Source organism: Euprymna scolopes, chromosome 38 (genome assembly GCF_053919585.1).
Source record: "Euprymna scolopes isolate OS-2025 chromosome 38, ASM5391958v1, whole genome shotgun sequence".
Classification (NCBI taxonomy): Eukaryota; Metazoa; Mollusca; class Cephalopoda; order Sepiida; family Sepiolidae; genus Euprymna; species Euprymna scolopes.
In genome coordinates this window covers 23508850-23526376 of record NC_136519.1, presented here as the reverse complement: position 1 = coordinate 23526376, position 17527 = coordinate 23508850, and the positions used below count along the sequence as shown (strand labels likewise).

Below are 17527 nucleotides of genomic sequence, written 5' to 3'. Positions count from 1 at the left end.
CTCGTGTCGCGGGGTTCGAATCGTTCGACTAGTAGTAATCGTGACACCCTGCACTGAAGAATCCCGAAAGGATGAAACACTAGTGTCTGTAGGTATTTAATTATTATAGTAAAAAAAAAAAAATAATTATGACAGCCCCTTTAAGAAATTCGTTTCTTATCGTTGAGCACTTTCAGTTGAATTAAAAGTCGGTCAATTTAGCTCTTATGCGTAGATCATCGTATAACGATTTGATCACTGTCTGTCTGACGTAATGAACATTTAAATTAAAATGTTTAAAATTCAACGCTATTTCACACGGTTAATGGTAGCCGAATGGATACGGCCTCCGCTAATCGAGCCAGAGATGTCTCGTGTCGCGGGGTTCGAATCGTTCGACTGGTAGTAATCGTGACACCCTTCACTGAAGAATCCCGAAAGGATGAAACACTAGTGTCTGTAGGTATTTAATTATTATAGTAAAAAAAAATAATTATATTTATATATATATATATATATATATATATATATATATATATATATATATATATATATATCTCACTTAATATAGTCTGAGGTTTTATTGGTCTTTAATGTTGTTTTGCTTGCTTTTTGTTAAGGAACTATTTGAGAAATGTCTGAATCATTTGTTTATTTTGTGACGTACCTAAACCTGTCGGAAGTTAAACCATAGGTGTGTGTGATTGGCTGTACAATTACGTTGCTAGATAAACAGTGCGGCTGACTCAAGCAATTATAGTAATACTACCCGACATTGCCCGGGGCTATGGACTGGACAACAAAATAGAAGAGTTTAAAACTATATAAAGCCTCATTCTATAAACCGCCTCTCACTCACCTTTCTTAATTTCTGTACCACCTCTCTCTCTCTCTCTCTCTCTCTCTCTTTCTATCTATCTATCTATCTATCTATTTATCTAACTATTTAATTCTCTTTCTCATCAGTTAAAAATTAATCTTTCTCTCTGATTACTAAGTAGTTACTACACTTTGAACATGATTCGAAGGTCTAAAATTGTGTTTTAGTTATAGATTCACACCAAAGCTCGATACAGGGAAAGGGTCAGAGATTACATTGGCCAAAGCGTGAAAATAACAAACAAGATGAGAATAGTAGCCTAAATAATCCAAAATAATACAAATTATTGTAGATTTAGAATAGTTGATACATATCCCGCGGTGGAGTGGCGTATGTATTTTGTTTATGCCAGAGATGGCGATGTTTTCTGGGTACATTTCACTCGACTGTGCGGGTACATCTACGAAGAAGGATGAGAATAACGTTTTTACCGAAAATATATTTTACTAGCATGAGTGCCCGGCGTTGCCCGGTTATTTGAAGATGAGCAAAAAAAAAAAGTGGTCAATTTTTTTTAACTTTGACCCCTATTATGACCCCTTAAAAATTATTGTTTTGGGCTCAAATCATGTTATTAAGTTAGATTCATGTCCAATGAAGCTATATCTAAAATTTCAAGTGTTTAGACTCAAAATTGTCGGAGGAGTTTGGTAGAGTTCTCAAAGGTCAGATCGTTGAACTTTAACCCCTTAATCGCCAAATTTCTGGCCGAAAACCGATCACATCGATTTCCCCAAATCTCAGTATCCTGTATATCAAATTTCGAGTCTGTAGACTTAAAATTGGCAGAGTTATTGCGTAGGGAAATGTACACAGATAGACACACACACTTTCACTTTTATATATATATATATATATATATATATATATATACATATATATATATATATATATATATATATATATATATATATATATATAGAGAGAGAGAGAGAGAGAGAGAGAGAGAGAGAGAGAGAGAGATTTAACTGATGCATTCGTTTGACTGTGAATGATTTCTGATTACATTCAAGAAGGGGAGTACGAAAAGTCTTACCCCTCTATCTATCGAGACATTATATCATTTTGTTTCATCACTTACATATAAGCTGCAACAAATCTCACTTCAAATCCATCCCATGCAGTAACCGTGATTGTTGTTAGAACCGCAACAATATTATCACGAACTAGCAGAACCCGTGGAAATTCCATGGTAGTTGAAAATTTTTAAAACACATTATGGTACTGGGGCACTTATTGAACCGTGCTGAAATAATAACGTTGTTATTTAGAAAGCCATTCTTACCATCGGGAGACGAGGGTGTTTTGTAACTATTTAGCACTTTTACCTAAGAATTCAATTTTAAAAAATTGATATCGTAAAACTTTAATTTAACTTGAATATACTTTTTTAAAGATAACACGTTTCGGGTTTGTATTACTGTACACATAGATTCGAAAAAGTTGTAAAAAAAAACAAATATATAACAAATAAATGTTATCAAAGGTAAGATAAACTATTTTTCTACCTAACTGGATATGTTTTAGTGTTTTTATGTATTGTAACATGTTTATTCAGCTCGAAAAACATATAGTGTTTACCGATGTAATGGAAAATTTAAAATGGCGCCCGAATCTCTCTTTGACACGGTAAGTTTGGGAAAAGGCGTAATAAACTTTAAAAAAAGCTAGACAAAATATGGTTAAAAACTCGCTCAATATATATTACCGTGACATAGGTTGGCATATATTCGGTGGGTTTTTAACAGTATTTTGCATATTTTTTATTTTTAACTCCTTTCCCCAAACTTACCGTGTCAAAGCGAGATTCGGGCGCCATTTTAAATTTTCCAATACACTAAAATGTTTTTCGAGCTGAATAAACATGTTACATTAAATAAAAACACTAAAAACATATCCAGTTAGGTAGAAAAGTAAGTTACCTTGCCTTTGATTACATTTATTTGTTATATATTTGTTTTTTGACAACTTTTTTCGAATCTATGTGTACAGTAAAACAAACCCCACGTTTCAATAAGTGCACAAGCACCCACATTATTAATAAAATGAATAAAAAATAAACTAAAATACATAACGACGAATTTAAGACAATTTTTTAGCAAATTCTTTTTTTAAACTTTTTAAAACTAAAAAGAATTGATTTTTAAAAAATTAGATTTTTTTTTCAATGAACATTCAACACACAACACATTGTTTCGTTTTCGTTTAATAATATTTTATATAAATTATAAACGTACAGATGTCAATTCACTTGTATACTTTTTTTTAATTTAAAAATTTAAAAAAAACTATAATAAAAAAAATTACAGTCTCCTATTAACATGACTTTTTTTTATTATACAGTAGAACCCCTGGATACGATGACTCTAGGATACGGGCTTTTCATGTGGAATACGATGTTTTTCCGGCCTCTGGTTACGATATTAGCTTCGTCTTACGGTGTTATTTACAATGTTATTTGATTATATACATGTATATTATATACTGTAATGTATTTTGTTACTAATTTTTAATGCCGGATCCCGGGGTTCTACTATATAATAAAATAGTCAATTTATTTATTATTTATTTTTTTTTTTTTGTTGAAATTTTTGGAGAGGAAATGGTTTTAATGAGTTTTAATTGATAAAGAGCGACTATAAAGGGAGGTAATTCGTTTCTCATTCATTAATATTTGCGATGATAATGGGTTTTTTTTGTAACACAGAACGTATGGACAAGTAAATCAATATTTAGATTTTTTATGGTCTGTCACAACATTTACATCGGTTTGTCATCTTTAGGTTTTAGAAAGAATTCTCGTCAATCTGTCATGCTTAAGTTTGGGACGTGGTGAGGGTCTAGTGGTTAATGACACGAACTAACAACCTGGGTAGCTCAAGTTCGAATCCAATTCGTGCCAGAAAAATTACTTTCGTTTAGGATGTTGGCTACCTTCACGTGATCCTTCCCATAATCCTTCAATGCTTTTCTAGAAAAAATCTGACTAGAAAAATATTGGGAAACCAATGCCGACAATGGAATCTTCGGATTCAAGCGATGATTATGATTTAAGTTTTAAATAGCATTTTTGGTCACCGTGTCACAGTACTTAAAGCTGAAATAGCATTTTCGTTAGTCTGTCATGCTTAAGTTTGAAATAAAATTTTCATCAGTCTGTCATATTTGAGTTCAAAATAGCATTTTTGTTAATCTGCCATGCTTAAGTATGACATAACATTTTTGTCAGTTTGTTATGCTTAATTTTGAGAAGGCATTTTCGTTGATCTGTCATGCTTAAATTTGAAGAGTACTTTCGTTGATCTGTCATACTTAATTTTGAATAGCACTTTCGTTGGTCTCTCATGCTTAAGTTTGGAATAGCATTTTCGCCAGTTTGTTATACTTAAATTTGAAATAGTATTTTCGTCAATCTGTAATACATAAGTTTGAAAGTATTTTCGTTAGTTTGTTATATTTAAGTTTGAAATAACATTTTTCTTACTCTGTCATGCATAAGTTTGAAATAATATTTTCGATGGTCTGTCATACTTCATTATCAAAATTGTAGATTGAATAGACGCATTTTAAGAATATTCACGTTTGCTGAGGAAAATAATCAATTTCGCCTCCCCCTCTCTCCTGTAAAATAAGAATTTTAAAACCATATCTCCCCCCCCACCACCACCACAAAAAAAAAAAAAAAGAAGTCATTGCCTAGCGATATCTTGAAAACGACAAACTTGCTAGGAATAGTAAAACTTAAGTGAGAAACTATTGTGGATAAAAAAAGCGAAAAAAAAAAAAAAAACGAGAGTTATTGCTTAGGGAAATGGCTATGATAAGGTTGCACGTCGTAGCAAAAGATAAAAGCTATTTAAAAAAAACAAAAAAAACGAAATTCATCAGCAAATGAAGAAGGCGTTTATTTATTTACTTTTCTTTTACGGATAAAGATAAAACATCGGGAATGAAAAACGAGTCTGTACAAGCGAAAATAGATAAATAACTGATAAATATAAATAAAACAGATAATGGAATTCCATAGAAGCTTCTTGGACAGTCTGTAGTTGAGCTGGGCAAGGAAGACATAAACTTCCTAAGAAAAAAAAAAAAGAAAAGAATAGGAACACGATTTTTTTTTAAACTGTTTCCAAACAGTTTCCTGTTTTCCTTTGTTTTATTTTTTTGTTTGTTTTTGTTTTGTTTTCGTTTTTTTTTGGGGGGGGGTCCAAAATGGTTGTTTGTTGAGAAGCGAAACTTATCTATAAAGAAACGCGCACGTTTCGGCATGCGGAACTATAGTCGTAGATATTTACTTTCTTCCCACCACACAAGGTCGGAAGGTAGTGAGGAGAGTCAAGCCAGTCCACCTAAAGGAAGGTCATTGTCTGGACAGCCTTGTCGGAATTCCCCGATAGGTACGCCTCAGGCAGTAAGCAATAAACTTACTCCACTCGAAAGTCAGAGAGGGGGGGTGACAAGACCTGGGAGGGTGGACCTCCTACGATTACCCAGAACCATGCCTCCATCCCGCAGATGCAAGTTTATTCTCTACTCATCAAATGACCAAGGCTCCATCAGAGTGTCGGGGACGTATCGTTAACTAGTATGAATATAAACTTCTCAGGGTGTGCCAGGTACAATCATATCTCAGCATATTATTCTTTACTTTCCACGGCGTCATTCAAATCGGACTTATTCTAATTTTATATCACGGATCTTTCACTATCTCATAGAATTTTCAAAAATCAATGGATTTTAGAATTAATATCTAAATAGCATCGTATCTGACAGTCGCTTTATCTTCCACCCCCACACACCTTCCAGCATTATTACGTACAATACTAAAAGGCTTTTCGCTTTAGTTTGCTTAAGAAAATGATTCTCTGGTTAGAAAGATTACTATGATGGCGACAATTTAAAAAATAAATGACTCAAATAATATAACGGAGATAATATATTTTAACCTCGTTTAAATGAACAATTGTTCATATCTCCTCTTCTTGTGTCTTTTCTCTATTTTGATACAATTGTGTGACTATCTCGTGTATTTCTGTATGTGTGCGTGTTTCTCATCTATGCGTAACTTTCATATTGTTTTATGAGTTTACCTTTCATCTAGTTTAGAAAACTATTGAAATAATAAAGCATTAAATACTAACATTTTATTTATTTTCTTTTTATTTTACTTCAGTCGAAGTTCTCAGATCCTGGGGCTAACACTTGAACTCTATATAAGATACATAGATATTCCATTTAAGTTCTTTATTTCTCAAACACTGAGTTAGTAAAGAAATCGAGAACATAATTTTCCTCTCCTCAATTAACCATTTTTGTACGTTGTAGTATATCTTTCATGTTGGTCTCATGGTCTTACTGGATTCCAGGACAAGAATTTATCTAGTCTGGTGGAGTATCCAGCTTCGTGCTATTACTTGAAGTAACATCACTTGGAGAAGGTGCACCATTCCTCGTAAAAGCTAATGTGGGTTAGCCATAGTGAGGAGATCTTATTTGGCCAGCGAATACTATGTGATTTTGAATATTTGGTCAGGGTTTAGTTCTATGGAAAAAGTATCCTGATGCCAGGTTGCTCTGACAAACCCCTACACAGAGAGACATTAGACACTCGAGGATAGTGTCTAGTAGACATTCAAGCTCAAAACCAACTTTTAAAACTAAATAAACCGACTGTAAACCTACTTTTAAAACACTCGCGGACAATGGTGCAACGAACATTACATAGACGACTATATAACATGTACACGGTTTGGTCCCCTTGTTTATACATACAGAATATATACACCCGTTACGTACATGATATACACCCCTCCATGTCATACAGAATCCCCGGTATACAACACTAGCTGCCTCTATCAAACATTGCCAGGGATTCATTAATGTCATTTTATTTAGTTTTAATAGCGGGTTTACATTTGGTTTTTATATAGTTTAGAGACATTCAAGTTATCAACTGGTTGGAAATCTTTCAGCTATGGAAAGACAGTAATATGTAATCCCGGAAAACGCCAGAACAAAAAGTCACAACACGAATAAATGTGAAAAAACAATTTGATTGTCTGAGTTGTCGGGGTAGAAAATGACTTAGATTTTCAGAAGCTCACCTAAAACAATACAGTGTTGGTTCTGACCAAAAAGGTATGCCCTTCCCTTATCTAGGCAAACAGACAATGGGGCTTTTAAAATGTAAAATCAACTTTTAAAACTAAATAAACCAACTGCAAATCTACTTTTTTTAAACTTTTACTTTTTAAATACAATGACATTAATGAATCCCGGGCAATGCTTGATAGAGAGACAGCTAGTGTTGCATACTGGGGGTTCTGTATGACATGGAGGAGTGTATATTATGTACATAACGGGTGTATATATTCTGTATGTATAAACGAGGGGGCCAAATCGTGACATGTTATCTAGTCATCTATGTAATGTTTGTTGTGTGCGCGCGCGTGTGTGTGTGTGTGTGTGTGTGTGTGTGTGTGTGTGTGTGTGTGTGTGTGTGTGTGTGTGTGTGTGTGTGTGTGTGTGTGTGTGCATCTTTAACATATGTAATAAACAGATATAGGTACCTTCAACAATAGTTCAACAAACGCGACAAAAAGCACCATTGTCTGCTCGCCCAGACAAAGGAATGACATACCTTTTTATTCGAAACCAATGCTGTATTGTTCCAGGTGAGCTTCTGAAAATGTCAGTTATTTTATTCCCTGACAACTCAGACAACCGAATTGTTTTGCCACATTTGCATTTATTCGTGTTGCAACTTTTTGTTTTTTAGGGATTACACATTACATATTACTGTTTTTCCAGCTGACTGTTTCCATAGCTGAACGATTCCCAACTTGCATGTCCCGTCTACTTCTTCCAGCTCGTTCACTCAAGACTCCTCAACTAACTCATAACTTGCCTTCAAACTATTCCTATGTCATTCGACTTTACAAATATCTAACAGGTGACTTATCAGTCACGTTTTCTCAATTTTGTAACATTTTCTGACTACCTCGCCTATTTCTGTATATATGCGTGTTTCTCATCTATGTGTAACTTTCACATTGTTTTATAAATTTACCTATTTCGTCTATTTTTACATAACTATTGAAATAATTAATTAAATACTAACATTTTATTTCTTGTGTGACTTTTAAAATGTAATCCAACTTTGAAAACTAAATAAAATGACATTAATGAATCCCAGTAAATGCCGGGTAGAGACAGCTAGTCCATCCATCTATCTATCTATCTATCTATCTATCTATCTATCTATCTATCTATCTATAAAAGTGAGAACGTATGTGTGAGGACACTTCTCAACCTATATACTCAACGAACTAAAAATTTGATATATAGGGTATCCAGACTTAAAATCTGGTATTCAGACACGTGGAGAACTTTTTAATCAGTTTTCATCCCGAAAAGGGGCTGGTAAAGAGTCAATAAACGAAAACTAAAACATTGATAATTTGGGGTCATCGGATTTTTATCTGTTAGTCTATTGTTTCACAACTGCGCATGTACGAATCGTTCACATTATGTTAAGAATAAGTAGGTTTGAGAACACTTTTTAGAGATCGTGTGAAGCTGGCCTAATGGTTATCGTACTTGACTCACTGTCTTCAGGTTTTGCTTTCGATCTCAGCTTGAGTATTTTTTATTTTAATTGCAAGAAGTGATGCAGATATTTCAGTTTTTTTCCGTTTTTTTTTACTTAATTATTTTTAAAGGAATTTAACGCTCTTCTAGTTAATCTATAAAAGTGAGAATGTGTGTGTGTGTGTATGTGTGTATGTGTGTTTGTGTGTGCGTGTATGTGTGCGTGTGCGTGTGTGGGTGTGCGTGTATGTGTGTGTGCGAGTGTGTGTGCGTGTGTGTGTGCTGTGTGTGTGCGCGTGTGTGTGTGCGTGTGTGTTGTGTGTGTGTGCGTGTATGTGTGTGTGTACACGCGCGCGTGTGTGTGTGTGCTTGTGCGTTCGTGCGTGTATGTGTGTGCGTGTGTATGTGTGTGTGTGTGTGTGTGTTAAGACGCTTCTCAAACTCAACCAATTTTTGATCACCAGACTTGAAATTTGGTATATAGAGTATTCAGACATTTAGAAAACTTTTCAATCGGTTTTCATCCAAAAAAAGTGTTGCTAAGGGGTTAAAATTAAAAAAGTATTACTTGAGAGTCACCGAATTTTTATCTGTTTGTCAACTATTTCACGTCTGCATATGAGCAAATCTTTCACATTATGTTAAAAATAAGTAGATTTGAAAATACTTTTTAAACATTGTGTCACACTGGCTTAATGGTTATCGTACTTGACTCACTGTCTTTAGGTTTTGGTTTCATCTCAGCTTGAGTATTTTTTTTTACTTACAAGAAGTGAACTGTTTTTAAAAAAAAGCATTAAACTCGCATGCGCATGTCTCAGTTTCTTTCCGTTTTTTACTTCATTTTTTTCTTAAAGGAATTTAACGTTACTTTTAATACCGGGCAACGCCGGGTACATCTTCTAGTCTAGTAGATTTATAAATACATATACGCTGTGTTGATAATCTAATAATCGATTGTTTTTAATCTTTTTTGTTACCTTTGCAGAAGTTCAGGAAGTGTTCGATCTGTTCGACTTTTGGGATGGTCGTGATGGATTGATTGATGCGGTCAAAATTGGCGATTTATTGCGATGCGTCGGGCTGAACCCAACCATTGAACTTGTGAAGAGACACGGAGGAACGAAAAAGCCAGGTAAAATGTTTTCCTCTCTTCCCTCTTAATAGAGAGTAAGCTCTAACCATTTCAGTATTTAACCCTAACCCTAACACTAACCTCTAATTATTTTGGTATTTGATTCAATTAATGTCACTGATTCCCAAGTAGAATTAGTTCCTTTTTACGGAAATTGCTTCAGACAAGACACAAAGCCACTTGATGCAAGGAACTAAAAGATATTTGAAGGACTATAGATCGGAGCTAGTCTGAACTCCAATTTATGGCCCTTCTTTTTTTTTATTACATTTTCACCCCAAACAAGGCACATTGCCACTTTGGTGTAGGGGGCTACTATCAGGGGCAGCAACTACTGGGATACTATGTAGGGATTTGGGCAGCAAGATGTCGGTTCACGTTGCACTTGAACTTCTGCATTTCAGTACAGTTAGGGAAGCAGGAACCTGGAATGGAATTCCAGAGTCTAGCGGTTCTGGGGAAGAATACTGGAGTAGAAAGATATTTTACATCTAGGGATCTCTACTGTGGGGGTGGGATTTAGCTGCCTGTCGGGTTTGTCGAGGGTATCTACGTCGTGGGGGCACAAGTGATTGCAGTTCGTCAGAACATTCACCACTAAAATACTTGTAGAACAAGCAGAGGGATGCAACGTTTCGTCGATGGGTCAGAGGCTGAAGCTTAGATGCCAGTTCAGGGCCTATCAGATTCTTGCCAAACTTTCACAAAAAATACTCGACTAGCTATAACCACTATCAATAATTATTGGTACAAGAATGGGTGCATACTAAGATTCAAAAAGACTTATATTATTATGCAATAAAAGTACGAGAACAGCAAAAAGTCTGTAAAGTCTGTTATAATAAACATATACAAAAATACGTAAATATTTATAGTAGTCTATGTTTGTCCTGAGCTATAATACATTTGCAAACACGCCTCTATTGAGCTCAATTTTACTTACTATAACAGATACAAAAATGTGTAACTATTTATAGCGATCTATGTTTGTCCTGAGCTATAAGGCAATTGCAACATTTCTAACATTCCATTTCTTAACTCTGCCTACAGGGTTCGATTCTAGACTTATCCTAATCTCATTTTAACTTATCTAATAGTCTTCTTATTGGCATGGAAAGGGGAAAGTCATTTTCCATGTAACATGCCTATCCTTCCTATTTTTCAAAAAATATACGCCTTTTTAAAATCTAGTACATTTTCCCTCTATATCTGTACAAGCACTTGCCTAATAAAGATCAGCCCTTTTCTAACTGACTCCATAATTATTTCTTAGACCAGAATCTCTCTCTGTTTTCCCTGGCATTTCCTTTTTGGGTGTAGGGTAGTACATCCTATGATCCATATCAGCTGCTTCATCCAGCCACCCTTATGCCGTAAACCGAGGTCCCATTTTACCGCTTCACGAAATCGACGACTCTTCGCCCAAATGCATCATGATCCTTTCTTTCGCCTGGTTGTTTTACTAATTAGAGCTTTGTCTTATTTTCTAACTATTTTATTTCTTTTGGTGTTACATGATAAGGGCTGTCCCCTTTTCATGTAAGTATAAAAATAGAGAGATTTAGTTAAAATGAAAATGAAATATCAATAGACGAAATTCGAACCTCGTAATTTAGGTTTAGAAATAGATTACGTGTGAGAATTAGAAAAAGGAATGTAAAGCAAATGATTGTTTAGAATAGAGATAAAATATTTCAAGAAAAGAATGTGCACTGTCAATTTTGTTATGAAAATTCAATTGAAAGAATGCAGCTATAAGATAATGTTTTTAACATATTGGAAAAATAGGTTACTGAGTATAGGTTAAAATTCCTTTTGTAAAAAAGGAAAAGTTTTGGACACGCATGTCCAGAACACGTGAAAGAAGGCACGTTTTAACATGTGTATGACGTCATGGAAAATAGAAAGTTCTAGAGATAGTTAGAAAAACTTTAGAGTTGGACAGACAGAAGCAGAGTGAGTTTGAGAGGGACAGGCGACAGTCCAGCTTGGAATTCGAACGTCTAGAAGCGAGACGATCACTTTGAAACTTAATATGTGAAGCTTTGAATTCTTGATGATGAAAACCATGGCCGGTCGTGAAGAAATAAAACCATCAGGTGTTTTTGTAAACGTCGTCTTTGTGTTGTGATTCCAGCAAACGGTAAATTGAATTGTTATTATATGTCTATATGTCTGTGTTATAAAATGTCTTAACATACACATCTTACATACACGTCTCTACATCTCATATCAACACTAAGACTGTCTGAACACTATCTCCTCACTCTAAGAGCTTTCTTCTTCTACACGTCTAAGTATGAACAGTTTTAATAAATATGAATCGTCATAACACGAGCAATCTCTCTTACAACAACAACATCTCTCTCTCTCTCTCTCTCTCTCTCTCTCTCTCTCTCTCTCTCTCTCTCTCTTAATAAGACTCTCTTAATAAGACCCCTATATAACATTGGGACATACATCAAAGCTTATTTACTTAAAACTTTTGTGGTTGGCTTCTGATTATTAAGATATACCTTTTCATCACACTGATTCACTCAGATTTCCTTGCTTGGACTCTTGAAACTTCGATAAAGACTTAGAAAACATCACCCTTAACTAAATAACCCCCATCCCCTGCGCCAAAATCCTACTTGCGCACTGAATTGTAACTATGACTAGGATTTCTGTGATTTTTCTTTTTTTTTTTTTTTCTTCCATCAGAGCGTCCAAGACCCCAAAACAGGGATGTCCCGCATTCACACATCTCTGGTCACGGCACCAAATCGCAATTAATGTTGAATAGCAGGAGACTCATATTGGTACAATACATATAACGCATAATGAGGGAGAGAAGACATTTATATATGTTACAGTTCGTTTAGCACATATCAGAGGAAAGGGCGACATAATGCAGTTCTTAACGCAGAGGAGAGGAGATACATAATCTTCGAAGGGTTACACAATGTTCGTTATAAGATGATAAACACAATTACCTTCCGTTCGTGATGAAGGATGACACAAAACACATTACAACATAATGATGACTTCTTTATTCATCTGATCGGCCAGTCGATGACGTCAGGAATTCAAATTTAGATCTACAGTCTAAATGTTCTCCCTACGCAGCCCATCAGCACTCTATCAGTGACACTAGTTCAAAAATACATTGCTCTTAGAATAGATTACTTTTTAAAACATTATTCTTTTAAAAAATGCTCCTTGGCATTCATAATATTTTTGTTCATAAAACAACTGACCTTCAGTCACCACCTTCTCGTGCCTATTTGGGAAGAAAATAAAAAAGGAGAAATAAGATTTAGATTTTTTGAATAATTCAAATTATGATAAATAATAGACCCCAAAAGAAACCGGACTACCCCAACACAAAGAGGTTTCTTTGTACGTCTATAACACAATCCCGGTACTATGCCAGTGATTTTACAAGCTCTGTCTGTTTTCTTTTTTCTGTTTTTTTTTTCTTTTTTCATTAAATAATTTTGGTTTCAGTCTCTTCATTTTTCCTTCATTTTTGCTTTATTTAATTCATTTAATTAATCCCATTTAATTTTTTTTTAATTATTATTTCTTTTTAACCTCATTCCATTATGTCTCTTCTTATTGTTTTTTTAAGGCGAAAAGCAGTTGAATTATTCCGAATTTCTGGCTTGCTACGAGTCAATAATCAAAGAGAAAGACACTGGAACCTTTAAAGATTTTATGGAAGCCTTCAAGAGTTTTGATCGTGAAGGTTTGGGTTTCGTATCCGCCGCAGAAATGTACCAAATTCTTACAACAAACGGTAAGAGACACAAACATAATAACCCTAACCCTAACCCTAACTCTAACGCTAACCCTAACAGACACAAGTTATATTATTATTATTATTATTATTATTATTATTATTATTATTATTATACTGACGTTGAGTTCATCAACGGTTGTTTGAAAGAAAAATTGGAAAACACGTTTTGGATGATATCAATCGTTCATATCTAAAAATACAAGTATCAGCAAATCATATATATATATATATATATATATATATATATATATATATATATATGATTGTGTGTGTGTGTGTGTGTGTGTCATTCAAACGCTACCGTGTTTGAATATATTGTTAAGTGGCAGTTTTAGTAATTTAGAACTGCTTTAAAGAAGGTGAGCGACGTTTTTATGACTGATTTCCCTAGCAACCACGTCGCTTCAGCGACGAGTGTTGCTACTAATTCACTGCTCTCGTGAAAAGAGAAGTAACAAGTGAAACAGAGAGAATGAAAGCAGACGAGTGCCGTACATTGTTTTACATATGTATATGTTATGTTTATGGGGGCAAAAAATAAGACTGAAATTAAACAAAGAACAAGTGAATTTACTGGAAGCTTTGAAATATCATGGATTACAATAGAAAAATGCGAGCATAAAAAGTAATATGGTTAAGCTTGCACGTGGAAAAGAAAAGGATGAGATATTTTAGTAAAAAATATAATAAATTTATAACTTAAAGCATTGCAGCATTAAATTTTTTTTTAATTCAATTTAACATCAATTCTTAATTCGGCAATATTTTAAGCTATAAATTTATTATATTTTTACTAGAATATCTTGTCCTTTTCTTTTCCATGTTTAAACTGAACCATATTACTTTTCATACTCGTATTTTTCTTTTGTAATATATATATATATATATATATATATATATATATATATATATATATATATATATATTTAAATAAGGGAGTAGTCACCAACAATGTGTATTTTTTAGCATTATTTTATTATTCCGTGTCTTAGTTTTTCATTGAGAATTATGTTTGGATCATTGTAATAATGTTTTTAAGTCATTGAAATCGTTTACGCGCGTTTCAGACGGTCTGTGATGCGTCCTCGTCAGAAATTATTTTCAAATGTGTAAAAATGGCGATTTTCGTAGTTAATTTGAAGTTTTTCCAAGGGGTGGAGGCTTGTAAGTGTTTATTATTCATTGGTATGCTGAATTTTTATTGATTTTTCATTGGGCTTGTCCAGGGAGACGTTGACCTGGCTGTAGTCGCTATCTCTTTCTGCTAATGTTTTTTTTCTTTTCCTTATATATATATATATATATATATATATATATATATATATATATATATATATATATTCTTTGAAACTCCGTGGAATAGATCTTTATTAAGAATCTTTGTTTGAAAAAAAATTTTACGTGTAAATTTTAATTTATGCCTCTTGTATTTCTCTCTCTCTCTCTCTCTCTCTCTCTCTCTCTCTCTCTCTCTCTCTCTCTCTCTCCCTCCCTCCCTCTCTTTATATATATATATATATATATATATATATATATATATATATATAGAGAGAGAGAGAGAGAGAGAGAGACTCCTATAAAAAAAAATTTTGTGTATTGATATTCATATTAAAAACCGTTTTTTCTATTTATTTAAAAATAAAATACAACTTTGTTATATATGGATCGTGAAATTGCATTCATTTGCAAAGATCTAGCTAATTTGCATATTCTTTAAAACGCTTATTTTAATTAATTCGCATATTAGTTTTTTCGGTTTACTTATGGGATGATCATCTTTAGTTAACTATTATGTGTAATTATATTCATGCAGATATTCTACATGATTTATACTTGCATACTATTTGCGTCAAAAGTTTATAGTAAACACAAACCTCTTTCTATCTATATTTGTTTGCGTATATATATCTGTTTTTAAAATTTTTCCTACCAAACTCCTCTCTCAGTTTTTATCTACAGACATGAAACTTAACATACAGAGTATTCGAACGCCTGCAAAACTTTATATTTTGGTTTTAGCCGGGGAAAATCAGTGCAAAAGTGTGAAAATTTAAAAAATGGAATTTGCCGGGTTAAGGTCGAACGACGCTATTAGTAATATGCATGCGTAACGTAATAGCTATTGGCTCATATTTCAATTATTAGTCTTGCAGCAAACATGTCTTCATAGCTCAGGCATTAACGTCAAAGGAAAAAGTAAAAGTTAAATGTTTTGGTCTCGATTCCGGGTGGTGGCGCACGAGACATTTTTTTAAATCATTATTATATATTAGGTCCAATATATAATATAATAATAAATATAAAATTTGCATTAATCAAAATATCATATTTGAGCGTATTTTACGACCGGATAATGCCGGGCAGCCTACTAGTATATATATATATATGTGTGTGTGTGTGTGTGTGTGTGTGTGTGTGTGTGTGTGTGTGTGTGTGTGTGTGTGTGTGTTTATTACCTTTTTGGTCTGCTTACTTACATGTTTCGACTACCAGAATCGAATTAACGATCAGACTTGGCATGAAACTACCAGATTGTTAATTCGACTCTGGTAGTCGAAACATGTAACTAAGCAGACCAAAAAGGTAATAAACTCACACACACACACACACACACACACACACACACACACACACACACACACACACACACACATATATATATATATATATACGTAGTTCCAGTACTAGGGGCTGATTCACTATTCTCAATAAACAGTTTATCGTTTAGAACACGCACACTGGGTAATTATTACTATTAAAAAAAGGTTAATTGTCAAAAAATCTAAACAATTGTACAATAATAATTATATTTGGAGCATTTATTTATAAATGATATATTTTAAGTTTAAGTTAAGTTAATACATATCCTCTCTATCGCTTCTATTAGTGTTACTGTTAAAAATGGCTATGCATATTTTCTCATCAGCATTTTGAATAAAGTGACAAGCGATACAATAAAAAGAACCCCTCGGGAGTTCAGAAAAGGTAGCGTCATTCAGGATCAGGTCTCTCCAAAATTTTGAAACGAAGTTGTGGGCATATTGCTGACTTTTTTAGAGGCGCGCGGGCCTAAATTAAACAAAACAAAATTATGACCTGGACATGCTTTATAATGTTTTGCTTATAAGTTTTGCTTATAAGTTTTGCTTATTTAGTGAAACTCGTTCTCCAAAAACATTATTCTTTTTTAGCAGTTTCTGAACAAAAAGAAAAGCCACCACACTATTTATTTTCACACGTTTTTAAATTTAAAAAAAAAAAGTTTTCTTGGATATTTTTACATTTTCAGTGTTTGCCAGATTAATCACTTTGGCAGATCAGATCTGGCCCCATCGGCTGTAGTTTGGAGACCCCTGTCGTTAACTAATAAAGTAAAATTAACAGTTTTTAAAAATTTATATATCTGACCCATAATCATAGTAGCTCCTTACGTTTTGGTAGCAATATGTTTTCTTTGGAGTAAGAAAATGAAATATAATATTAAAAATTTAGATTCCACACATTTAGTTTTAAAAAAAAGAGAAAGAAAAAGAATAGAGGGCACGAATGATTATCTCAAAAAAAAAAAAAATAATAATCTAAGGGAAGTTAGTCTGGATCCAATGAATATTACTTCCCTGCTTTATTGAGCATAGAAGCTAGAGTTAAGTCCCTTATATAATATAATTGTTTTAATCTAGAGTTACTTCCCATAGATATTTATTTCTAAGAAATACCTCTGAAAATAATTATGCATAAATAGTAAGGGACTTAACTCTAGATACTGTAATAGACAAGGGAAGTAACTGCGGGTCACTAATTTAGAGAGCGATGGAAAACACTGAGTGTTCCTATTTACTTACCTCACCAAAGGGGCAGAGTATGACACAAGGTCAGGTTTTAATGTGGAAAAAATCCAGCTCTCCAAAAAGGGTCATTCTTGATAGGATAATAATGTTATCTATAGCAAATGAGCGCTTTTTTTTTTTTTGCATAATTTGTTATTGGTCTAAGGGGGATAACTCAAATTTATTAAAAGATTTTTTATATGATAATTTAGGACGCAAAACCAGTTAAATTTCGAGGGATAATGCTTTTTATTAAAAAGATAAAAAGAGTTTTAACATAAAAAGAACAGCACTGACCAATAATTTATGAAAGTGTCGAACGAAAACTT

The 17527-nt window shown here is 33.5% G+C and overlaps 1 protein-coding gene across 1 annotated transcript in view; it reads left to right on the top strand.

Moving 5' to 3' along the window:
- Positions 1–17527, top strand: part of LOC145263093 (myosin catalytic light chain LC-1, mantle muscle-like) — an 88860-nt gene that overhangs the window by 35062 nt on the left and 36271 nt on the right. Inside the window, exons 2-3 of the mRNA XM_080119994.1 lie at positions 9441–9587; positions 13201–13368. Coding sequence (XP_079976120.1) covers positions 9441–9587; positions 13201–13368 — 315 coding nt within the window. The remainder of the gene's footprint in view (positions 1–9440; positions 9588–13200; positions 13369–17527) is intronic.